The 24,487-nt window shown below is 46.1% G+C and overlaps 3 protein-coding genes across 3 annotated transcripts; 1 reads left to right on the top strand and 2 right to left on the bottom strand.

The window, feature by feature from the left end:
* Positions 1-2,409: 2,409 nt before the first annotated feature.
* Positions 2,410-8,311, top strand: LOC117841375 (serine carboxypeptidase 24). Its single transcript, XM_034721726.2, has 9 exons — positions 2,410-3,244; positions 6,180-6,287; positions 6,379-6,474; positions 6,584-6,676; positions 6,802-6,887; positions 7,007-7,404; positions 7,531-7,626; positions 7,722-7,827; positions 7,922-8,311. The coding sequence occupies exons 1-9, from the start codon at positions 2,935-2,937 to the stop codon at positions 8,063-8,065; spliced, it is 1,437 nt and encodes a 478-aa protein (XP_034577617.1). The 5' UTR covers positions 2,410-2,934; the 3' UTR covers positions 8,066-8,311.
* Positions 8,312-8,421: 110 nt separating this feature from the next.
* On the bottom strand, positions 8,422-9,658 carry LOC140223677 (cytochrome c oxidase copper chaperone 1-like). The gene is made up of 2 exons (XM_072295773.1): positions 9,502-9,658; positions 8,422-8,872 (listed from the first exon to the last, which is right to left on the bottom strand). Exon 2 carries the CDS (start codon positions 8,836-8,838, stop codon positions 8,596-8,598), a length of 243 nt encoding a protein of 80 aa, XP_072151874.1. The 5' UTR covers positions 8,839-8,872; positions 9,502-9,658; the 3' UTR covers positions 8,422-8,595.
* A 490-nt stretch (positions 9,659-10,148) lies between these two features.
* Positions 10,149-24,139, bottom strand: LOC117856810 (formin-like protein 7). Its single transcript, XM_072291448.1, has 27 exons — positions 23,637-24,139; positions 22,291-22,991; positions 21,945-22,163; positions 19,752-21,865; positions 19,540-19,660; positions 19,373-19,444; positions 19,068-19,166; positions 18,895-18,936; positions 18,177-18,257; positions 18,010-18,060; positions 17,851-17,932; positions 17,228-17,322; positions 16,655-16,726; positions 16,466-16,582; positions 16,139-16,207; positions 15,981-16,047; positions 15,502-15,670; positions 13,702-14,038; positions 12,967-13,384; positions 12,684-12,878; positions 12,371-12,596; positions 12,114-12,240; positions 11,925-12,020; positions 11,681-11,758; positions 11,116-11,176; positions 10,809-10,996; positions 10,149-10,583 (listed from the first exon to the last, which is right to left on the bottom strand). The coding sequence occupies exons 1-27, from the start codon at positions 23,707-23,709 to the stop codon at positions 10,452-10,454; spliced, it is 6,102 nt and encodes a 2,033-aa protein (XP_072147549.1). The 5' UTR covers positions 23,710-24,139; the 3' UTR covers positions 10,149-10,451.
* Between the last annotated feature and the right edge of the window lie 348 nt (positions 24,140-24,487).

Below are 24,487 nucleotides of genomic sequence, written 5' to 3' on the forward strand. Positions count from 1 at the left end.
TTAGCCAAAGTAGCTTCAGTATAAGTGTATAACTTGCACATGCTTAGTTGTTTATGTTTTGTAGCTTGATCCCTCAGGTAATTATGTGGCTGTTGCAGGTATCCTAGGGGCCTTTTCAGTCTCGAGTGAGGCCATGAGCATGGAGAAAACGACTAGCTGTTGTACCCTGTTCGTTGATCCCAGCTGATGCTCTAGACACACAGTGAGACAGGCACACAGTGCCATGCCATTGTTCAGAGAACAAAACAAAGCATAGTTGTTCCTGTTCCTGGCTGGGAGCTGGGACAGTGTGTGAGGCACTGAGGCCGACCCCAAGGAAAGAAAGTGAAAAAAAAAAGGAGCGGGATGGATCTACCTAGGGCGGGGAGAGTACTCTACACGTTAAGAATTAAGATAGAGTTTAGAGGAGATAATGAATAGATGATGCATGTCTAGTTACCCTTGTAGCCTTGCGTTTGGACGTTGCGAATGGTCCGCGAGATAAGCGAGTACAGGCCTGCAGGGCCGCAGAGTGCAGTGGCATCTCGGACAGGAAGAAACCTCTCCCTTCTTTCGAGCCCTCCATTCCAAATTATAAATTATTTTAACTTTTTAAGAGTTAAATAATTTTATGTTTGATCGAAGATTAAAAAATTTATGGCATGAAAATATATTTAATGAAGAAACTAATGGTATCAATTTGATACCATAAATGCTATTACTCTATCGTATAAATTTAGTCAAATTTGAAATATTTTAATTTTTAGAAAAAATAAAATAACTTATAATTCGGACGGAGAGAGAGTAGAAGCATCATGGATTAATCTAGCAGGCATGGCACCCCGACAAGGCTGCGTTCTGAGCAGAGCGAGTGAGAGATGCTCACAGTACAGCAGGTGAGCGAGCGAGCACTTCCACACGGGAAACTGTTAGGCCGTTAATGACAGAGCATAATGCATGCATCCTGTCTACACCTAGCATGATATATTTTAATCTACGATTTCATCACGAGACCATTCACTGACCCTCCCCACGGCAGCAGAATGCGACTAACAAACAATATCACCGCGAGCAACTCCATTGATGACGAGACGCGACGGGTGCCAGCGGCATCATTCTCATCTGCTCCTCGCGAGGAGACACACGACGGGAGATGCCGCCGAGGGGGAGAGAGAGAGATCATCACCCGGGCCGGTGTAACTTCCGGAGCTTAAGAAATTATTGGGCCCACATGGCAGCAGGGATTGGTTTTCTATCCGGTCAAATTGTCAACGTCGGACACACACACAGAGGGTTGTCGCTGAGCCGCGACGGCGACGTGGGGAAATGGTTTTTAAATCCCGCCCCGGGGCGGCGCCGTGCCGATCTTGTTGTGCTACCTGCAGCGCTGCATGCGTCAGTTGTTGCCGCCCAGCGGCACAGGCACAGCCTTTTTCTTCACACTGAGTGGCGAATGGAATCCGCTGTGTTCGTGGGTGAAATTGAATTTTGCCCAGGTATGGTGAAAGGGGATTGGAAGATTCGTAGTAGGCGAGCTGTCGCTGCTACACGGCCACGCCATCAGCCGTGTAAACTGTATCTTGCATGTGAACCTGCGTATCTTCCTCCAAGAAATTCTCTCCTGCGAGATAGGAGGGTTATATTACGTCGTTTGATTGAGCGTGACGATAGGGCAGGATGACACCATGGCATGGCTGGTATGGGCTTCACAGCACGTATAAATGTTTGTTTGATCGGGACAGCTAGCGCATAAAACAGTAGCGCTACACAATACTCCTATACTACACTAGTAATGGTAACCTTCAGCTGGTAGCTAGCCAATTGCAGGCTCCATCCAAGGCTGGCTGCATCTGGACTCTAGCAGCTGACTAGCCATTTCCTCGCTCCTTACCAAGGCAAGGCGATCCATGATCCATCTCATCTCACGTTTCCTCGCCTTGTCATCGTTGCTTGCGACGTACCACTCTGCGCTACTTTTGCTAGCTGTACCTGTACCGTACCGAGAGAGAAACAAAATGACCCTATGCATGCAGCAAGGATTCAAGGATCCTCAGCAAGACAGAAGGTAAGGTTCAGTTAGAGTTTTTTACCAAATTAAGCACGCTTACTGGCACTGTTACTCGATCTGATGTCGTCCTTTACTAGTGCTCAGTAGCGAGTGACGTGTAGTAGCAGATGCTGAGATGCCTTCTTCTTTGGGGGTAAACGATAGTAGCACACACTTTCCACAAACGGCTCCCAATAATCTGCAGGAGGAGTTGCGCAAATGCCAAGCAAATGAAGCATTTGAAGCTTCCACAGTGAGGCCATCATCAGTGAGCATCGCAGGCCACCAGGAAGATGCCCTTTGACATTTGTGCATCTTTTGTTTTGACCGAACCCAACAAGCGCGCGCCTATAATGCGGTGGCGTGAGGACGAGGGAAACCGAATGTGTGTAGCCAGAGCCCAGAGGAGAGAGGAGAGCGCTCTCTCCTCCTCTCTGCGTCTGCGTGGCATTTATGGCCTTGGTCATCTCATCCCTACGGCCCCAGCGCAGCAGCAGGCGGCTCGGCGCTCTCTTCTTCTCCGTCGTCTTCTCTCTCCCCTCCTCCTCCTCTGCCGAGAGAGCTGCTGAGCTGCCAAGGTCGGAGGACTATTAATGGCGGCGTAGCGTAGCTCACCTGCCACCTCCGCCCCGTCGCCCCGTCCCCTCCCCCCATGCACTCCCCTCCTCCGCAGAGCCAGCGTAAATGCCCCCGCGCACCAGCTCGCCCGATCCAATGCCCCATTATTACCACGACGACCACCCACTAGCCAGTAGCCACTAGCAACAAGCCGAGCGCGCGGCGAACTCCGAGGATAAATACGGAGGCAGCAGCTCGTGTGCAGCTAGCTTCGCCTTCTTCCACGGGTACCTTGCACACCGGCGGTATAGCCACTCTTGGTCGCCGTCGTTCCTCCGTGGCACGTCTGAATGGCGACGACACGGCGGCGTGGGGCGGCGGTTGTCGTGGCGGGCGTTCTGCTGGTAGCGATCGCCAGCTGCGTGATGCTGGCTGGAGGTGCCGCCGCTGCCGGCGCCGGCGCCGGAGTGGAGGAGTGCGAGGAGAGGGCCCGCGTCGGCGACCGCGTCGAGGCGCTGCCGGGGCAGCCACCGGTGGCGTTCACGCAGTACTCCGGGTACGTGACGGTGAACGAGGAGCGCGGCCGCGCGCTCTTCTACTGGCTCACCGAGGCCGACGGCGATGCGGCCAGCAAGCCCCTCGTGCTCTGGCTCAACGGAGGTCAGTGATCTTTGCATTGCTCGCTGTCCATATGCAAGCTATAGCGCGTCTCATTTCGTCGTCACACGCTCTTGCCGTCCTTTGAACTGCAAACGTTTTCATGCATCTCGCTGCAAATGATCTTCTTTTCATGCAATCATGGTAGCTACCAGGTGACAGTAGTTTAATGTTGGTTTTCACTGATGCCTGTATGATCTTATACCATCATACTACTCCTTACTGTCCCTAGTCGGTTGACTGTTGACCAGACAGTACCTGGCACGAGTCTTTTCATGAGAGCTCTTACCTTTGCTGGCGTTTTGGAGTAGTTTAAAAAGGATCATAGGCAGCAAGGCAACTTTCCAACGCTTTTGACACAAACTTCAAAGTTCAAACTTCTTGTCACACGCCAAGCTAACGGAAAGCTCCATTCCATTCCTTTCTAGTAGAAGTAAGCACTCCTCTAACACGAACCTGATGAACGTCTAATTGCACGTGATTTGAAAACAAAACAGAAGAGAAAACAGCATCAACAATGGTAATACTTGTGTTTTGATCAGAGTTTTACGTAGCAAGTGGCCGCTGTTTAAGGCACGTACGTACGGGGTACAGGGGTGCGGCGCAGTAGTAGTAAATGGCGGGAGTAAATGTGTGAAGAGACGTGACCACTGCCTGAACAAGCATCAGCTGCTGCCTGCTGCCTACGTGCAGGCAGTGTTTTGCCCTTTTTGTTTGGCATTTTGGCATGAAAGCTTAGGGTACACTGGTGATGGAGAGAGGGACAAAACCTTGGATTAGGGCCAGGAAACCTTCATTTTTGGTAGTGTGATCCTTGGCAGAGCATGGATAAGCTACAGTGCTACCAGTAATAAACTATGGCACTATCATACTAATAAATTCCTGACAAGCCTAAGTACACTATTGTCTGCCTTAGTAGGTCCTATCCTATGCCAAAAGCACTGTCGAGCTTTTTCGTATTTACTATCACCAGACAGCAGCACTCGTAATGGTGTCGCTTCTGCAGTGTTTGTTTCCTGCTGTTCTACATAGATGCATGCATGTGACACCGTAGAAGTTTAACGCCTTAACCATCCATGCTATGGCATCATTGACCTGAGCTATGATAACTCTGTCCCTTTTATCCTGTCTTGCCGCTAAGTAAGCTCCTACCAGAAGATCTAATCCGGTTATGACCTCGGATTTTCTCCACAGTGACCATTGATCTATGAGTATGATAGAGCGATCGCACGCGCGTTGACTCCAGCAGCGGACATGGCATGCATGCACGCCCCGTTGATCTCGCTGACGAACTGTTATCCCAGATTTTGGACTCTTTGACATTAATTCTCCGGCGTCCAATCTCTCCTTTTGTCCTGCATGCATATAGTCAGAGCCATTGAGGTGGTGCATGCCGAGATTGTTCTTGATGTCCCAAGCCAATGCGTGCTGCGGTCATTCTTTTATCAAGGGATAAGCTAATGATTCATGCTTCAGGCTCTTCTAATTACAAACCTCCAACCAGGGTTTTCTTGGATCCCAGTCTGATCATTTTGCCAGTAAAAAACACACGACTGCTGCACTGGTAGCATTATTCAAATGCCGTCTGCTAGCTGTCGACTGTGCTGGCGCGGCGTCGTCCTCGTCACCCTGCCTGGCCCGCCTGATATCAACAACAGTAGCGAAAAAATTCCCCGGATCCCACCCATGTCGCGAGCGATGATGCAGCACTCATCGCTGCGGCTCCCCAGATTCAGAGGCTCGCTCTGAATGACTGAACCTGAAGGCCGCCACCCGCAGCGGCAGCCTCTGCCTCCTGATGAATGAATGAATGAATGAATGAACCCGTCCTTTTGAGATCGGCGCAATCTTCAGCCCACTCTCTCTCAGAGTCTCAGCTCATGTGACCGCGAGCCTGCCCTGCCGTCTGCGAGCAAGGGCCCGAGGCTGCGGAAGCGAAATGATGAGGCCGTGCCATGCTGCTGCTGCTGAGACCCGAAAGCTGCGTGCATGCGGCGCAGGGCAGGGCGGCACCACCACCTTTCCCTGTAGTTTTATCGTAATCTTCCGCTGCTGCTGCTGCTGGCTGGGTCTCGCCCACACCAAAGCCGTAGCCGCTTATTCTTATTCCCTTTGCTTCGTCTCCTGTCATCATCACGCGCCGGGTAAAGCCACGGGCTAAGCACCAACGAGTGCCCTTGCCCCACGCACAGGCACAGGCCTCCGCCTGTACCCTGTGGCATCGGCATCGGCAGTGCAAGGCACAACAAGCTGGCTGCTGTGGCCTTTTCCTGGCCATGGGTCGCCTTTACACATAAAAGGAAATGGGAAAACAAATGGAGTACAGTGCAACAGGAGGGACCGAGGGGAGGCTATGGCACGCACAGAGTCACAGGCACACAGAAATCTGGGTTCCACTGCCACCATGGATGGCTTGTTTTCTTTGACTTGGTGGGGCATTGGGAAATGCGGCCGGGGTGGTGCAGTGCAGTGAAAGGGCAGAACGGGCGGTGCACGCTTCTGCTGCCAGTGCTGCGACCTCAACCTTTCACGGATGCTCCAATTTCTCTAGCTTTTTAATATAATATTGCTAGCAGTAGCACTATCTTGAGGGATTTGGAACTTGAACAGTGATACTACTATGCCTCTGAAGCTAGATAGATGCCTTACTTGTGTAATCGTTAAAGCTACTATCTGCTGCCTGCTCAACATCATTATGGAGGTCAACTTTGAGCCTCTGCCAGTCGTGCCATGATGCGGCGATACTTGCTGAACAGATGACCTAATCATTTCCGATTTGATATGCCAACAGAATCTTGAATTTTTGTCTGCAAGAACGAAACATCATGGTTGTTCTCCTTGCCATCAGATCGTTCTTTGTTACATCTGCATTTCTCACTGACGATAAAAGAACACTGTGGAACAGTTTTAAGAACACCAAAGTTGATCCTTCGGGCAGGTCCTGGATGCTCTTCGGTGGCCTATGGAGCATCTGAAGAAATAGGCCCGTTCCGGATCAAACCCAACGGGACAGGCCTCTTTCTGAACAAGTACTCATGGAACAGAGGTAAGGTGACCTGACCTCAAAAGAAACTGCCAACGTCATGTGATGCATAGTCAGTGACTGATGCAAAGAACGGCAACAATTGCTGTTGCAGAAGCAAACCTTCTCTTCCTCGAATCGCCTGCCGGGGTCGGCTTCTCCTACACCAACACCACCTCGGATCTCAAGACAACAGGCGACGAGAGAACTGGTAATGCAGCGCAGATCCTTTTAACGTTTTGTTGACTGAATCTTGAAACTACCACATCACTAGCTGTTACTAAGTCTCGGTTCATGTCAATATGAATCATTCGGTGCAGCTCAAGATGCACTGCAGTTCTTGATCAGTTGGATGTCACGGTTCCCGCAGTATCGGCACCGGGATTTCTACATAGCTGGAGAAAGTTACGCTGGTAAGTCTGCCACTGGTGATTCACTGTATAACATATTCATTCAGTGTACTAATTTTTACCGCACTGAAGAAAACTAAAAAAAAACTGTGACAATCTGTTCTTATTATTTCCACCCTTGGTTCCAGGCCACTACGTCCCCCAACTGGCAAGGAAGATTGTTGAGTACAACAGGGCTTCGCCATACCCCTTCATCAACCTGAAGGGAATCCTTGTGAGTGTCATGAAACATGAGCAAACTCTGAAACTCTAAATGCTACGCTTCACCTCCTGTTCTCACCCAAATGTGAATTTGCCCTGATAAAAAAGAAACTATGTTTCTCCTGTCCCCAGGTAGGCAATGCAGTCACTGACAACTACTACGACAACATTGGCACGGTCACCTACTGGTGGACGCACGCCATGATCTCCGACCGCACCTACAAGGCCATCCTCAAGTCGTGCAACTTCAGCAGCACCAACATCTCTCGCTTCTGCAACCGTGCCATGAACTACGCCATGAACCAAGAGTTCGGCGACATTGACCAGTACAGCATCTACACCCCGTCCTGCGCCGCCGCCAGGGCCAACGCCACCGTGCTCAGGTTCAAGAACACCCTCATCCGCCGGCGATCCTTCGGCTACGACCCCTGCACGGAGACCTACGCCGAGAAGTACTACAACAGGCTGGACGTGCAGAAGGCAATGCATGCAAACACAACGAGGATCCCCTACAGATGGACTGCCTGCAGGTTTCATAGCTTCTTCCCTGACATCTTTTCATTCTATTGTTAATGGTGCATTCAGCTGTTTAACAGAGACAGCGAATTTGTTTTGGATTTCTGAACATTGACGCATAAGTTTCCTAACATTGACAGTGATGTGCTGATCAAGACATGGCAAGATTCAGAGTTCTCCATGCTGCCAACTTACAAGATGCTGATGAAAACTGGAGTGAGGATATGGGTGTTCAGGTAAGCTGAAGAATCTGAAGTGAGCAAATTATACTTAAGATGCAGAAGAGAAGTTTCCAGTGAGCATAACACTTCTTCACTTGATGAAAATGCAGTGGCGATACAGATTCAGTTGTCCCGGTTACCGCTACAAGGTTTGCAATCAGCCATCTTGGTCTGAAGATCAAGATCCGCTGGTACCCATGGTACTCGGCTGGACAGGTATACTGAATTTTCTAGTGATGTTTGGCACTTGCAGTTCAAGCAATCATCTTGCTCGTACTAACATCTTTGTGGCGCATCTGTGTCTGTGCAGGTAGGAGGATGGTCAGAAGTGTACGAAGGGCTCACTTTCGCTTCGGTGAGGGGTGCAGGGCACGAGGTGCCGCTGTTTCAGCCCAGGAGGGCGTTCAGGATGTTCCAGTCGTTCTTGGCTGGGGAGCCATTGCCCAAATCCTGAAGGTTCATACAAAAACTGTTGTGTACCTGATGTCTAGCTACAGTCTGAACAAAATGTAAAAGATGGATGAGAAGGTGGTGGGAGAGTGTTTGCAGGTAGAAAATAATTAGTAGTTGATAGGCGTGAAGTTCATAGCTGAGTTGTAATTGATTGGGGTTGGGAAAGGGATGAGGAGATAATAAGGATGGTCATGCCATGGAAACCATGAGCATTGTGATGATGAGCAAATAAATTTCAAGAATCTCACCCTCGATGTGTTTCATCACTACATATTTTTCAAGATAAGTTGTTTGTTACATCCCATTCTAAGCACAGAAAACACATTAAGTAAATTGCTCAACATGACCACACCGTCATCACTTATCAGTAACTTTATTTTGAGTGAAAATGGGCAATTGGTTCGCTGATCATACATGACAGGCCAGCATGCAAAGCATGGCAACTAATCTATAGGAGTCCCGGTTTCTGTCACACCTGCTCTGTGACTTCCATGAAAGCGAATTTAACATCTTCAGGAGACTAGACAAGAATCAGACATTAAACCCCTCAGCACGGAGGCATCGCTTGTGAGCTTCGATCCATTTCGTGCAAGCAGATTCCCCATGCTCAACGATGCACTCATCCCTCAGCCTCTTGGTATCAGGGCACGCGCAGCAGATCTTCTTTTTTGGCTTCGAGTCAGTAGCAGTTGCTGCAGGAGCTGACCCTTCATTCACAGCTGGGATTTCAGGTGACGGCACAGCCACAGGCAGTGGGACTTCAGTGCTACCCATTTCCAGCAGCAGTGCTTCAGGTTTTTTTTTTTATCTGCAAAATGGTGGCAAAAGGAAACATCATTCTGTGCATGCCATCACCAGGGTCATATTTCCACAATCTTGTCTCTTGGAGTCGCGAGTCTACAGAAAGAGCAGCAGAGATGTGGCAAGAAATGGCTCATATATCTGAATCAATGATGGCATGAGGACTGCTAGTTGAACTCTGCCTTTACATGATGGTGAGTTGGATCAACTGCTGCTGAGTAGAATTCAGCAGTAATATCCTGTTCTCCAAGATTGGAGACCATTCAGATTTTACATAACCTTTTTTGATCAATTCCCATTTCTACCCTATTCAGTGGAAGATGCAGATGGAAGTCGGAACTATTCACCAAATTCAGGCAGTCCGAACATTTATTTACCAAACAAGCTAAGCAATCGAGCCCCTGTAGTACAACTAGATCTATCAAGTTCATAGAACCCATACGCCCTCCCTCCAATAGAGCATTATTATTGCAAAGCATTCAGGCACCTTCAACTTCTCTTGCATCAACACAAAACCACGAAAATAAGCAGACACAGCAAGATGGATCCTACTATCCAGTAGCCGCTATCCCAGGCATCTCGGAACTCAAGAAGTCAAGAGGGAGCGGCGAGAAGTGAGAGAAAGGGGACGCTTGCCTGGAGGAAACCTGCCGGCGTGCGGTGCTGTGCGCCTGGTGGCGGCCCTGGGGCAACTGCGGCTGCGATGGCTCCGTGTCGTGCCGCGCCTTTCCTTCTGTTTGCGGCGCGGCGGCCGTGCGCGTTGCTTCTCCTCCACCCACATTCTTGTGGCACAAGTAAGAAACGCCGAAAGGCCGTTCCGGCTTATAGCCCATAAAGAACCGGCCCACGATGGATGCTTCTATTATCTCCTTCTTCGGCCCACGAGGGTCGGCAGATCCCCTATCATCATCAAAATAAAAAAAGGAAAAAGAGCAGAAGAAAACACACACACACACACACACACACGAGGGAAAACGTTGCGCGCCGCACGGGCGGCCGCGTGTCACCGGCGAGCGACTTGCCTTGGCCGTCGGCCCGTCACGCTCACACATATGGTCTCCCGAGTGGGAGGAGAAGCACGAGACGCATCAACTACTCTACATGCCAATCTCGCACACCCTGAGAATGACGTCGCACGGATACAATATTGAGTACCCTCTTGAAGGCGGACGCAAAGCGAGAGGCAAGGCAACCACATCTCCGGAGAATCACAAGCAGATGATGGCGCAGGAGTCCCAATGCAATTTTCTTTGGCAGTTTGGCGTGCGCCATGGGCACAGACAAAAGGAATAAACGTTATTTCATTCGACGGAGATCGTTACACGGAAGCAGCAGCGCGCTACTTTCATGGAAAGGACCCAGCACACTCCGTCACTGATGACACAACAGGAGTTCCAATTCCAACCCTTATGCTTATTCTATCACAGTATCACACACACCCCACTTGGTATACCAAAAGCGCCGTCCGCTTTGCTGGGAGTTTGCAAGTGGCAACTATAAAATGGTAGCAACAACAAAAGAAAAACCATGGTAGTCCTGCATTCCCGGGTCCCGGCTTGGAAAAGGAAAAGCGTATGTGTTTGTGTTCAGGAAGAGGAGTTCTTGAGGACCCACTCCACCAATGTGGAGACTCCGAAACCGGTGGCAGCACGCTTCTTGTCATTCCACACTGGCCCCGCCATGTCGATGTGCATCCACTGGACTTTCTCGTCAACAAACTGCAAGAAATGAGGGCACCAACACGCCATTAGTGAACTGCTTTAAAAAAATCCTCAGCAAACATCGTTAACGCAATGAATTTTCTCGTGAATGAATGGTTCAGCCAAGCAGACAAGGAGGATCACACATCACTCTTATGATACAAAAAGTACTGCTGGTTAGTTATTGCTAAAATTTCATTCAGGTGGCGAGGCCAAAAGCAAGCATGATGAAGACATATGTACCTGCTTCAGGAACAAAGCAGCGGTAATAGAACCACCCTGCCTACCGCCAGTGTTGACCATATCAGCAACACCAGACTTCATGGACTCCCAGTAGCTCTCTTCCAGTGGAAGTCTCCAAAACTTCTCGCCTGATACCTCAGAAGCAGCGGTAACCTCCTTGGCAAGCTCATCACTTGGTGTGAAAATCCCTGAAGAAAATATGTCCTTTAGTATGCAAAAACAAAGTAGCCTGATGTTCCATGTTCAAAGCACCGTGAGTGGAACAGGGGTGCAGGTGAGACTGGGAGGGGATTTCTGTTGAGCTTACCAGCAATGTTAGGCCCAAGTGCAACAACACAAGCACCAGTTAGTGTTGCCAGATCAACAATCTGCAAATGATGATTACAGATGAGTCAACAAACACAACACCAGCATTATATTGCCTCCTTGCATAGCCTTCCAAAAGGCAAAGTATCTAAAAGTTTTAAAAAGACTAATAAAGCTAAACTGAATTTCAAATAACCAATGCACAGCAAAATTTCTGTAATTCTGCACTTTAGCATCTTGTCATTATAAACTGACAGGCGCAACTGACATTAAAATAAACATTTCCTTTTAGTGCATATGTTTTCTTCCCTAATGGAATAGATGAATTGGTGGTACCCCCCCCCCCCAACAACCCAGGTTTGGATTTTGGATCCTTTTCAGGCATGAATTTGGTTGCCTCTTTCTTCATTCTACAATGCCAACTAGTTCCTTAGGTTGGTCATTTTTTTTGTCTTGACGGAACAGAGCTAATGTCATTTGTGAATCTAAAGTGAGGAATTCAGGTTAATGAGTAGGAATAACCATGACGACAACATGTACCAAAAAAACAGATGATGTTTCATTACCTTCTCAACACCTTGGTTGCAAGCATAGACCAATGCGTCAGCAAGGGTAAGCCTTCCCTCTGCATCAGTATTATTTACCTGAAGAAAGGCATTTACAAAGGAACAGTTTAATAAAGGCCAGACAACATTAACCATAAGAACTATGATCCGATGACCTGCTTGGACTACATTTCAAACAATCAGGAAAATCATCCAACGGATCATGAAGATTCTGGCCTGTTGTAATGTGTTGGAAGAAACATACCTCAATTGTCTTCCCGTTAGAAGCAGTCACAATGTCACCAGGTCTCATGCCTGTGCCGCTAATCATATTTTCACAGGCAGCAACTATAAAGTGAACCTGCGACAGGAGAAATATCATTGGAATTTAGCAAATGCAGAAAAATGGGTGAAACCTAGATACCACTCATATTAGTATCTGCAACTGAAGTACCTCTACTCCAGGAGGTTTGATTTGGCCCAACGCTTTAGCTGCACCAAACACAGCAGCAGAGCCCCCCATGTCAAATTTCATCAGTTCAATGCTGCAGCCTGGCCCAGTCTTAATGTTGTAGCCACCACTGGATTCATAGGTGAATCAAGTATAAGAGCAAGGACAAATTATTAAGAAAAAGCAACACCTTCATGTCTACTTCTAATCATATCTTCCCTTTTTATTAACACATGAAATATGTTGAAAGTATGACTAACCTGTCAAAAGTTAGACCCTTCCCAACAATAGCCAGCTTTCTCTTGATGTTCCCATCAGTGGGTTTGTAGCACAAGTGGATGAAGTGAGGGGGGTTAGCAGAGGCGGCAGCAACCGCCAAGTAGGATCCCATCTTCAACTCTTTGCATTTCTCCTCGTCTAATATTGTGGCAGTGAACACATCACTGTACGTAGAAGCGATCTTTGATGCCTCTTCCGCAAGCACAGCTGGAAGGACAGAGGATGATTGCTATAAGTAAATACTGACAAGAGATATATGCAAACCGATCAAAGTTCACTCAGAAAACTACTGACCAGGGGTAAGGACATTGGCGGGAGAGTTCACGAGCTCTCTACCGAATATCACGCCCGACGAAAGATCATTAGCATATTTAAGTTTCTGATCCACCTCCGGACCAGAACCCAGTCCAATAATATCAACCTGTTTCAGGTGCACCTTTTTTGACTCAGACTTGTATCTGCTGTCCTCATACGACCCGAGCACAGTTCCTGCGGCAGAAAATTCAGCATCAATGTAATGCACTCGGTAACCATCATATCAGAAAAGGAAAAGAACATGTGCAGGAGCATCAAATACCAGAAGCAATTGCTGCAGCGGCAGTCAGCTTGAACTCTTCCTGGATCCCACTGGGAGAGGCAAAAACAATAGCAGCGCTGCTAGCTTGAGCAGCCTTGGCAACTGATGCGACAGACTCGCCAAGGCCCCGGCAAGCAGCGGTGGTGGACGGGGCGTTCTGGCCAAGACCAATCAGGCCCACCCTCTTGAAACCCTGCCCTGCGACGCGGAGAACCACCGATTGCCCGGCTTTCCCCGTGAAATCTTCCTCCGCCGCCGCCTCCGACAGGAGACCGCCGAGCTGGCTGTCCAGCTTCTTCAAGACGGCATTCTCGAATTTGGAGTCGGAATCCTTGGACAGATCCTTCTCTGTGACAGCGACGGCGAGAATATCGCCCTTCCACTCGGAGAATTCAAAGTCTTTAGCGGAAAAGGTGATCTGGAAGAACAAGAGGAGCGCACAAGTTGAAGCTCACTGCAGGAGAAAAGAAGGGACTTCCAACGGATCAAATCGGTAAATCTTAACGAAGATGCTGTATTGGTTAGGAAAAACGCTAATTTTGATCTCGATGTAGCACTTGTTTTAGCGTCTGAACAGTAAGTCATGATCACGACCTAAGACAGTAGCAGCTTTTTTCTTTCTGCGGATGGATGCTGGCTAGTGATAGAGCAAACGAATCCACGGCGATTCGAAGCAGTAGATAGAAATCTCAGAGTCACAGACAGCCGCCCCCACGCGATTACACACACGCGCACCTGAGGCGGCTCGACGGCGTTGGGCTTGGTGAGTCCGAGCGCTGGTCCGGCGGCCGCGGCCGCTGCGGCGGTGTGCCCCATCCGAGCGCGGTGGCCGAGCGGTTGGCGAGCGAGAGGCGCGAGGGGGCGGCTCGACGACGAGAGTGCCGCTGGCGCCGCGTGCGAGAGGCTGAGGCGCCGCAGCAGGCGCGGCGAGCGTCGGAGGAGCCGGGACGCGAGGACGGCGGCGGCGGCGGAGGTGGATGCGGCGGTGGCCATGGGAGCAGGCGGAGGCGGAGGTATATATCGTCCGCGGTTGCGTCCCCAGCCGTCCGATCTGGAGTCCCCTTCTATGCGTCAGCCACTCCGGATACGGTACGGCTGCCACTCCGAGGTTCCACCCGTGTTGTGTGGTTTGTTTCTCTGAGTGGTGGGACCGCAGAGAAACCGGTCCACATGTCAGTACCGGATACATTGCCTGCGAGCTGTGTTGTCAGTGCCCCAGGAGGAGGGGAAAGGCCTTTTTCTGGGGCGTCGGGGTGGGAGGCGTGTGCTCGTCGGAGCATAGCGTGCACCTCGAGGACTCCGGCTAAGAAAAGTGGATCAGGTTTTTAATGGATTTGTTTTACGGAAAAGCGCGAGATTGCTTGCCATGTGGGGCCTCGAGCATTTTGCCGTGACGAGCTGGAAGCGATCGAGACGCCAACTACTGCTCCGTCATCCTCATTAGGGCGGCGGCGGCATGGAGTGCCGGCGCCGGCGGCGCACTATACTTAACCCCTCCGTTTACCCAAATTGTAAGTTACTCCCAGGTCAAAACGTCTCTACTTTAACTAAATTTATAAAAATAAAATATTAATATTTATGATATCAAATAATTTATGTTAGATTCTTCATTAAATATATTTTCATAGTATATCTATTCGGTGCCATAAATTTTTGTAATCTTTTTCATAATTTTCGTCAAATATAAAATGGTTTGAGTCTCAAAAAAATTGGATTGATTGACATTTTAAAACGGAGAGAGTACACCGCCACAGTTAGACCAATAGAAGGGACCGCACGGCTTGCATACCACACCTCGTTCTACGAATCCGATCATCCATCGTAATGCCTTGGCCGTGTTGAATGACAGGTTCGCATCATTTTCCTATCAGGTATTCAGGTTTCGACAAGAATGATTGGGTTCAAAAATAGGCAAATAGCCTCCTGGCGACTCCAGGCAGATGATTGAGCGTGTTGGCATAGCTTATACAGGGTCTCTGGATCCAGTGATCGTTTTACAATGTTGGGTCGTTCTGTACATAAGCATCAGTAAGTACATGGAGAAATGTACACATTTTACATGTATGGACACATGATTAACTATTTATCGTAAAACAGGGGATTTCCCCAAGGTAACCACTAGCCAGGAAAGTGCACCTCTCCCTTCGTAGTAAACTAAACGTGTTCGCTGTTGCAGGACCTTTCTTTACAGTGGCAACAGATCTGGAACTCCTAAGTACAAAGAACCAGTAGTACACTTGCAGATTATCTGCTTATTCAGTGAACTCTCATATCAGTACTACACATCATTACTCCCACCTATCTCCCTGAAAGGAAAAACTGTAAGAGCTAGTGTCAGCACAAACAAATTTTGAGGGATTGTGCTGCTGTCATGTTGATATAATGATGAAATGTCAGTCGCCCCGTTTCTGTAGCTGCTTACCTTGTCATACTAGCTGAAGGAGTGCTACAAAACTTTCTGCCACAGGTCTTAGGTGTTTTAGCGGCAGGGAATTAGTGAAATGCATGCTATCCAGATGCAACACAGTGAGTCACCGGTCTGGAACTCCAGGCTTCGGCGACTCCCCCTTCTTGTGAGCACCAAGTTTGGCCTTCTCTTTTTCTGCTTCCGTTTGGGCTCTTTTCTTTTCCAGCTCCATCTGTTTCACGTTCTCGGCATGGGCACGCTCGAACGTTTTCACGAAGCTTAGCAATGTTGAGACAACTGAAAACAAAAAAGCAAGTAATCAGAACTGTTTAGAAATTTCGGTGCACTCCGATCTGTAAAATGATCAAAGGTGTTTACTAAGGGCAAAGCTGCAAGAAGTAGATGGTTTCAGTTTCATGTCAAAATCACTAGGGAACAAGGACTCTTCAAAAACATTTCGATTGGATTTTAATATCCAAGATGACTTTTTTTTCCTTTTAAACATGTCTCCCACAACCATAAACATCCATCTAGCTTTTTGTGGGCCATTAAGCTTAGCTTTGCACACTAGCAGGATAACTAAGCCTTTCAGCTCAAAATAAAATACCTTGCTCGAAAGGACATCGCACAGGATCTTCACCGAAATAATGTGCTAGAGAGTCAGCACTTTTGCCCTGCAAGTAAAATAACAAAATTTAGCACAAAACGTGCGCTGCAAGCAGAAGGCAGGCATCAGGGTATCGACACTGTCGAATCTTGACGTACCGCGGTGCTGTAAAGCAAAGCTAATGACCTTCCTTCAGCTTGGGCATCAGCAAGGAATTCCTTCAATTTCTGAAATAAAAAGAAGAAAATCTTCTGAGGGTTGCAATAAATATGCTAACAGTGTGGCAATGGTATCTTCACCTTTTCGGCATTAGTCTAATGTGCCCACTAGAGATACAAATGAAAGAACAAGGAACAGGACCCCAAGAAATAGCTAGGGATAAACTGTCTTTGGTGTGCCTTTCTTCCACAACCAAGTCACAACTCACAATATCTATCACTATGTACTCTAATTGCATTTTTTACAGTAAAATACTGGAAACAAACCCTGTAAAATATCTCTGTCTCTGGAGGATCCTTTTCAGATGTCGCTAGTTCCTGCTCGACTTTTTCCAATCCTTTAGTTATTGCTTGCATTTCTTCTGCCAGCTCCTTTAGTTGTATCTGTTTTTACTTCAGCTGTAAGTGCTAAGATTAAAATCACCATGGAGCAATCTAGCATTAATTCTAAGCTACCTTTGAGGCAGGTTCTAAATGTGCAAGATCCGTGTTGAAGTCAAGAACTTCAGGAAGCTTGTCCGAAAGAACCTGTAAAAACAATAAACTTTGAGAAAGAGTTCATCAACATAAAATGCAAACGTGCCTACACAGATTGGTACAAAAATACAATTCGTAGCGAAACTCAATGATAATACAATGGAAGTAAGCAAACTAGTCCAAAGTGACACATATTAATTGATGACAACGTTTTTTATTGGAAGGAGCCAGCAGCAGGTAGAACTCATTGTTGTTGAGGTGTTTTTTTACTGATTATTGGAAGCTACTGCTGTAAAGAACAGCATAAGAAAAAAAAAATCCTGAGGACAGATCAACTCTTCAGCATACTAATGAATCAAGTGGATCAAGGTACTGCTTCTGAATGGAAGAACATTAACTGTAACTATAATACTAGATTTTGTAGTTCTTCAATATGATCTATCACCATGATGCCACAAAGTGATGGCGCTATGTCAGCAATATGCTTAGCGATAACCTTGTTAGACTAAATCTCTTAAGTGAGGGAGGGGGGAGGGAGGGAGGGAGTCACACCTTGCATAGATAATGCATGAGAGTCATCCTATTATTACGTGCCCGTATATCACTGAGCTTAAGAAGACTATCCAATCTAAATCCAACAGCTGCACCTGAAAAATGATAGAGCCAACATTCTGCTATCAATTTTTCATAAGGTTGAGTCCTGTTTTACAAGTAAATTAGCATACCCATGGTTTAAGGCTGTTGTTGATTATCTAGTTAGTTTTGGCACACAACTAAAAAGTATTGCCCAAAGGAAATAACAGAAGTATCAATTGGAAAGTTTTTATGAGTGATATTTCTTGATTGCATTCCAAGTTGATTAAAGCATTAGCAAAAGAGGCGAGACTCAAAAAGAACGTGAACGTAATACTTGTAGCAAAATCAGACATGCTATGGATGGAATATTGTAATTTCAGTTGTAAAAGTCTTGTTCCAGCTCTTAACCCCTGGCTATCTTTTTAATTCCAAATTTGCTTTAGTCAATGTATTTTTCTATATAAAAGCATAATCCCACTATGTATGAAAAATGAATAAGAAAACTGATAATGCGATACACCTAGCATTGTGTTCCTGCATGTTAGTTATTATTTATTTGTATGTTGAATACTGATATTGCAGTTAGCTCGCGGACTCACCCCTAGCAGTTCCTTGGTTTAATGCATTCCCCAAAGAAAGAATCGTTTGCATCACTCGCTTAAGCTTGACAGAGCTCCTAACCTGGTCATACAACATTATACATGAACATTCATTACATATCAGAGAATAAGAGTGGATATTACTTGACTACAGCATACCTCTTCAGCAACAGAATTGATGGTACTCAAACTATTTTTTAGGTCTGCAACCTGAAAGAACATAAAGAATGATGCAGGGATAGTTTAATGTTCAATATTTCTTACAAGAACAAAAACACAACTCCATGAGGGGAAAGTATTTCACAAGGATGCAATGCTCTTCTGACCTGTGTAACAAACTTTATCTTAAATGATAAGATTCTCAGTTTTGATTCCACCCTAGGTACTTTCATCATTTCCATGAAGAACTACAGGCACAAAAGAATGAAGTTAGTGCTTCAGGGATTAACAGTACATTTATGGCGCATGGAACGGATTGACGAATACAGACCATATAATTATATAAAATACGCCCAGAGGTAAAGTAGCTATACATGAAAATGCAAAGAGATTGTAGAACATGATCATCTCACCATGCCAACTCACAAGAAACAGACAAACATTAGACATGAGTATTTAAGTTGTGCCCATGTCCATCGTACTTTTTCGCGGTGCATGGTGCAAGTGCAAGCTTCCTGGTTATGCTCAATGTAAACCAATCCTAAACCTAGATACTTGGAATTCTCTTAATCTTCTGGGTGGAATTTCCAGGACAACCCTAATAACTCTTTAGTCATCATCTACCATCCTCCACTCTGAAGTTTTCCATGCTTTTTTTAGGCTGAAATTTCTCAATTTGTGACTTTCTTTGTGTGTGTGATTTGATCCAAAGTGCCAGCATTTAAAAACAGAGGAAGTAGTTCGACCTCCCATTAATGTCTCACGTAAGAAACAACCTATTTTCCTATCCCTTATTGATGATATATGCACTTTTTTTCAACTGTTTGCCAAACATAATTCATCACCTAAGGAGAATATAATAGCACAAGGAAAATAAAAGATGACCTGTTCACAGTTCCCTAGGTTCTCCTTTTTGCCTGTATAACCCTGAAAAGTTGAAATATTCACCCTTCAATATATATAGGAAACTGACGAAACAAAGCTAGTGTACCAAAAATACAAATCATGAGCGGCATAATGATATTTCAAAGAGGAAAATGGTGGGTAGAAAAATGTACCTTGAGTAGTTCCATTTCTTCCTTAGTTGGACAGAACTTTATTAGGTAATCTACTTGATCACCATCAACTATGGAATCATCAAGAGCAAGCACTGAACCCTGAAAAAAAACAAGACATTAACATCCACATAATCACTACAATTGGCAAATATTGTTTTCGAGGATACATGTGACTAGTTTATTAAGATATACCCCTAAAGATCAGGTTTGTCAAATTACTTATTCTTAACGTCTCAAGAATAACCCTACAAAGATATTGGTACCTTCAGATAATATCACTTCAACTAAAGTAAAATTTTAGTTACCATTAGATCAGGCAGTGGCATCTTAATGTTCCTCAGCATAATTTCACAATTTTTTGAGCGCTGAAGGTCAATCTGCACAAGAGAAGTGTAATGTTATTTCCTTTACACTTTTGCTGTCATTTCACTACTATGAGAATGGTTGCACAAATGGGTATAGATAAAAGTACCAGAAGAACTTTTTCTTGTTTTGTTGCAACAGAAGGGTGTTGTCGTTGTCGTTTTGCCTCCATATTCGGCATCATTACAGAGAAAAGACTTTCAAGCTCAGAAATATCAATCTCCGGAGCCCTGATAAAGATACACATGTACTAGTACGTTAATGTACCCCCACAAAACTCATTCAACTACAAAAAAGTTCCATCAGAAAACGGTTTCAAACCTAGATGCTTCATCAGACTTCTGTGTTTCAGCCCATAAACTTCCCTGTGTCGCTCTTGACACTTTCACCCAGTGCAATGGCTTCAGCGGAGTTCTCTTAGATGGCTGGTTGGCACGTAAACTTCTAGGACTTTTGGAGCGGGCTGTGCTACGGTCCTTTGCACCAAACGAAAATGCTGGAGGTGGGGGAGGGTTAGAACTGACAACACTTCCCTTGCTAGGTAAAGAATTTGACGAAACCTTAGGGTGGGGGCCTGGTGGAGGTGGTGGTGGTCTGATTGTTGATGACTTCTGTGAAGCATTGTTGGCCACAGCTAGCTTAGGAGGAGGTAATGGGGGTGCAGGTGGCCCTGGTGGTGCAGAAGTAACATGGGATGGCAATGGTGGGGGAGGCGGAGGTGGATGAGTGGCTGCCACATCATTTCTTTTACTTATGGATGGAAAACTTTGTGAAGGAGGAGGTGGTGGAGGTGGAACAGGCGGTGTTTGAGAAGGAGGTGGTGGTGCAGGTGGAACATGCGGTGCTCGAGACGGAGGAGGAGGTGGAGGTGGAACAGACGGTGTTCGAGATGGAGGAGGTGGTGGAGGTGGAGCAGGCGGTGTTTGAGAAGGAGGTGGTGGTGGAGGTGGGACATGCGGTGCTCCAGACAGAGGAGGAGGTGGAGGTGGAACAGGCGGTGTTCGAGATGGAGGGGGTGGGGGTGGAACTGGCGGTGTTCGAGGAGGTGTCAAAGATGGCGTGCCTAGATACTTTGACGTTGCACTGTCCTTTATATCTAATAACCGCGGTTGAGATAATGAGACATCAGTGTTATTAACTAGAGGAGGTGGAGGTGGAGGTGGTGGTGGCGGTGGCGGTGGAGAGGAAAATGATGATTTTGCCAATGTTGGGGCCAGGGGCGTTGGAGATCGGGCTCTCTTTTGTGAGGCTGGAATTACAGATACCGCATATGGGTTTGAATTTGAAAACGGTGCTGCTGGTGGTGGGGGTGGGGGTGGGGGTGGGGGTGGTGGAGGCTGAGGCGGTACAGCTTTTTCTATAGTGATTGTTACCTCTTCGCCATGTGACAAAGGAAGCAGCATCATGCCTGATTTTTGAAGAGGTGGAGGCGGAGGTGGTGGTGGCGGCGGCGGTGTAGTATCTGATCTTAATTTCTTATCCAGTGACAATGACGAATCCGCTGACAATGCGAAAACATTGGGACCTTCAGCACTATCAGTTTGTAACTTCCCATGAATTTCATTAGAAGGTTCTTGTGACTTGACCAGTTGTCCAGTTCTCGAAAAACCTTGAGGAGGGACTGATGGTTCTGAAGAAGGTGAGGAAGGGTGCACAGTTGATCTAAGGGAGATATCGATGGTACTTGTGCTAGTATTTTGGGGTAACTTAGCAGGAACTGGGAGTAATGAGACAGTGGGTGGAGGGGGAGGAAGAGGAGGAGGTGTGCACAAGTGTATCAGGGATGCAGTTGGTGCTGATTTATTTGCCATCAGAGGTGATGAATGCTCAACTGGAGTTTGTGAACCAGACTTCTCAGCTGATGCTGAGTCTGATATCTCTGTTAACATTTGGACCGCAGAGTCAGACATTAGTTGCTGAGGCTGAACTGGCGAAGATGATCGTTGCGGCATGACTGTATTTGAAGACAGTTCCCTTGATGAAGCAGTGGTCTTTGGAATCTTAACCTTAGAAGGTGATAACAACGCTGTAGTAGGTTGTGTTCGAGAAGGAGATAGTGCTGTAGTTTGTGATTTAGATTGAGCATTAGCTGAACTTGAATCTAGGCGAATATGTCTTGGTTCAGTGCTGACAAGCATACCAAATTCGCTTCCAAGCTTCAGAACAACAGTAGAAGAGTTAATTTGACCATGTAAAATTTCAGACTCAAGTTCTTCTCGAGTATCAAAGAAAGTCTCAGGCTCATCAGTAACTGCTGATATCTTTAGTTGGGTTGTGTGAGGTACAGTATCCCTCTTCCCATCCAACCAGTCTAAATGGTTAAAGATATCTAGCACCTTAGCAAACTCTTCAACCCCAAGTCCTTGTTTCTCTTGATGAATAACAGGCTCTGTTGTGACATGTGAAGTAACTGCGTCCATATCGGAAAAGATAACCTACCATCAACAGAAGTTGCATGTAAAAATCCATGTATGACACGAATAGTCTAGTTAGCCACTCGGCACAAATACTTACCTCAAACCGAAAATCTTTAGGGAATTGGTCTTTTGCATTCCATAACATGTCTACATGATCACGGTTAAGCATCAAGATGTTCGATCGGATGAATGCTGTGTTGAACATGATCCGGAAAATCATCTCTTCACGATCCAGATCCTCATACAAATTGATACACTCTAGCACAACATCTCCTTGGACATGACATTGAAGGTTTATTTTCACCAGTTCATCTGCCTAAGTTCAGAAATGGTCAGTTTCTTTCTAGTGAAGATTAAATTTTGAAACATTTAAAACTGAAACATCCTATTAAATAGGATACTGCAGTAGCTAAACAGAGTAGGAATGACCCGAAGACGATTACCTGTGAGTAAAACCGGACAAGGTTGCTTTTCTTTGGAGTTGAAAACAGAACTTTTGGAGTCTGATCAGGGGGCATGAGTGGATCTGGGCCATATATCCTGAATATTGGACGGAAACCACCTTGACCTTGAAAATTTGGAACCATCCTCAAAATAACACAATCTAATGTGAGGGCTCGATCAGCTGGAGGCCACTCAGGCATGACATTCCTAGTTGATATATAGCGCAGATATCTTATTTGAGAAGGCATGGGATTCAGAGGTGAAAACATCTCCAAAAGCTCCAAAGATGATTGTTTGTAGAGCATATCCAGTGTTTTCTGCTCATCGGAATAATGCCCCAGGTATATTAGAAGAGCAGCTAACATGAAAGCCAGAACAGGCCAGCTCCCTTGTTCACAGTGCATTAGCAGTAAATTATGCTGACCCAAGGAAAGCCAGCTTTCGCTGGACTTCAAGATACAGTGAATCATTTCCATAGTCAGGATTGGACATCCCTCATAGTGGCCAGGGTAGTCTAATACAGTCATACCGTAATCAGATAAAATGTGGTATATAGGGCTTTCTTCCTTCCTAGTCCCAAAATTCGAGATCATGAATGAGTGATCACGAAAATTTTCCAGAAGATCTCCTGCAATGCCTCTAATATGTGCTTCAAAATGGTCCTCTTCCATCTCTTTCATGGAGAAGCAATGATCAAAAACTGAAACAAAATATAATAATCTATGAGTCAAACATGCCAAAGTCAAGTTTCAGTTTGAATTTCTCCATGTAGCTAGTGAGTTGTGTCTTTACCACTAGTTCTTGACATGTACTATAAGTAACATCAAACATTTTTTTATTAATGTAAACTTTTGGTATTTAAGCAACCATCCATCTTTCAACACTGTATGGTCATGCAAATCTTAATGCATTCTAGAGGGCTATGATAATACATGTAACTACATATACTAGTGCTTTTGCATAAATTTGTTAATAACTGAATAGGAAAGCTTTTCTTTTTCTGAAAGAACACGGAAACTGAGGCAATTGATCTCTTTAAATCCTATGCAGATGAATATGATTATTGAAACGATCACCCAGCACTTTCTAACTCTCTGATACATGGTGCACCTAAAACTGAAACTTTGAGAGCAATGGTGGTGAATTCTCGGATTATTTTGATTGCATCTTGCTAAGCTCATCACAGCTCAACTAAATCACGCTTAGACAATGCAAATAACTCCATATCAATCTAATTGAACCATTCCTTGCTCTAAGCTGCTAGGGGCCAAGGGCACAGCGAGAATTTGTCTACTGGACGCAACTAAAGAAATGCACGGGAAATGCAAAGGAAGAACTCCGTTACCGTATATGTTGTCCGTGATGAGGAGCAGCCCATCGGGCGGCTTCTTATAGAAAAACTTCCGGAACAGCGCCATGGCGCGGTAGGACCAACAGGTCCAATCTCTGGATCACTTCGATTCGCAGGTACTCCAAGAGGCAAGAGCTGCTCAACTCCACGCCTCCAGCAATCGATTCGATTCAATCTTTCGCAATACAGCTGAAGTATACGCTACATCGAGAATCCCATCCCAGCGAAATCGATAGCTGCTCGGGCCGTGCGGATTTGGGCCGCTAATTGCTGCGACGTAGCAGGGGAGATTACAGGAATGTAAGAAATAACTACTCCTACTCCGGCTCCGTGAAATCTTCTTGGGTACTCCGAGCTAGGGGTTTCGGATCGAAGGCGCGCAGGAAAAAGCAGGTGTTTTCAGTAGATTTGGGTGGTGATTTGCGAAATGGTAAGAGGAGAGGGATTGAGTTGGGCGAGGACGAAGGGGAGAAGGCAGGAGGAAGACGATAAGCGGTGGCGTTTGACTAGACTTTAATTTAATTGTTTTCTTTCAGGCGCAGCTGTTAATTTCTTTTTTCTAGATGCTCCTTTACTCTACCCTGGCTGCTTTGTTTTTTATTTTCTACAGACAAATGAATTTATGTTGCTTCATTTGATAATTTTTCCGGAGCAGATATACGACTTGATGGACCTCCTTGGTTTTTCAAATTTGTTTACCAAATCTATATATTTTTTAATCACATTTTTGAGGTTTATTAGATTGTTCTCTCAATTATTTTAAATTTTCAGAAAAATAGGTGCGGAAAGCTCACTGATTGTGTTAATTGTTGCGTTAGAAGCTAAATTTAATGTCGGTTTGTTGT

This window comes from Setaria viridis, chromosome 1 (assembly GCF_005286985.2).
Source record: "Setaria viridis chromosome 1, Setaria_viridis_v4.0, whole genome shotgun sequence".
NCBI classification, from domain to species: Eukaryota; Viridiplantae; Streptophyta; class Magnoliopsida; order Poales; family Poaceae; genus Setaria; species Setaria viridis.

Bases quoted from the DNA above. Each gene is read 5' to 3' on its own strand.
- LOC117841375 (XM_034721726.2), top strand. From the start codon at position 2,935: ATGGCGACGACACGGCGGCGTGGGGCGGCGGTTGTCGTGGCGGGCGTT. The intron at 6,475-6,583 runs GTAATGCAGCGC...CATTCGGTGCAG, and splicing joins AACAGGCGACGAGAGAACTG to CTCAAGATGCACTGCAGTTC. The intron at 7,627-7,721 runs GTAAGCTGAAGA...ATGAAAATGCAG, and splicing joins GTGAGGATATGGGTGTTCAG to TGGCGATACAGATTCAGTTG.
- LOC140223677 (XM_072295773.1), bottom strand. From the start codon at position 8,838: ATGGGTAGCACTGAAGTCCCACTGCCTGTGGCTGTGCCGTCACCTGAA.
- LOC117856810 (XM_072291448.1), bottom strand. From the start codon at position 23,709: ATGGCGCTGTTCCGGAAGTTTTTCTATAAGAAGCCGCCCGATGGGCTG. The intron at 12,021-12,113 runs GTACTTCAGTTG...CTCCTGTCGCAG, and splicing joins TCAAACCTCCTGGAGTAGAG to GTTCACTTTATAGTTGCTGC. The intron at 11,759-11,924 runs GTATGTTTCTTC...GCCTTTCTTCAG, and splicing joins CTAACGGGAAGACAATTGAG to GTAAATAATACTGATGCAGA.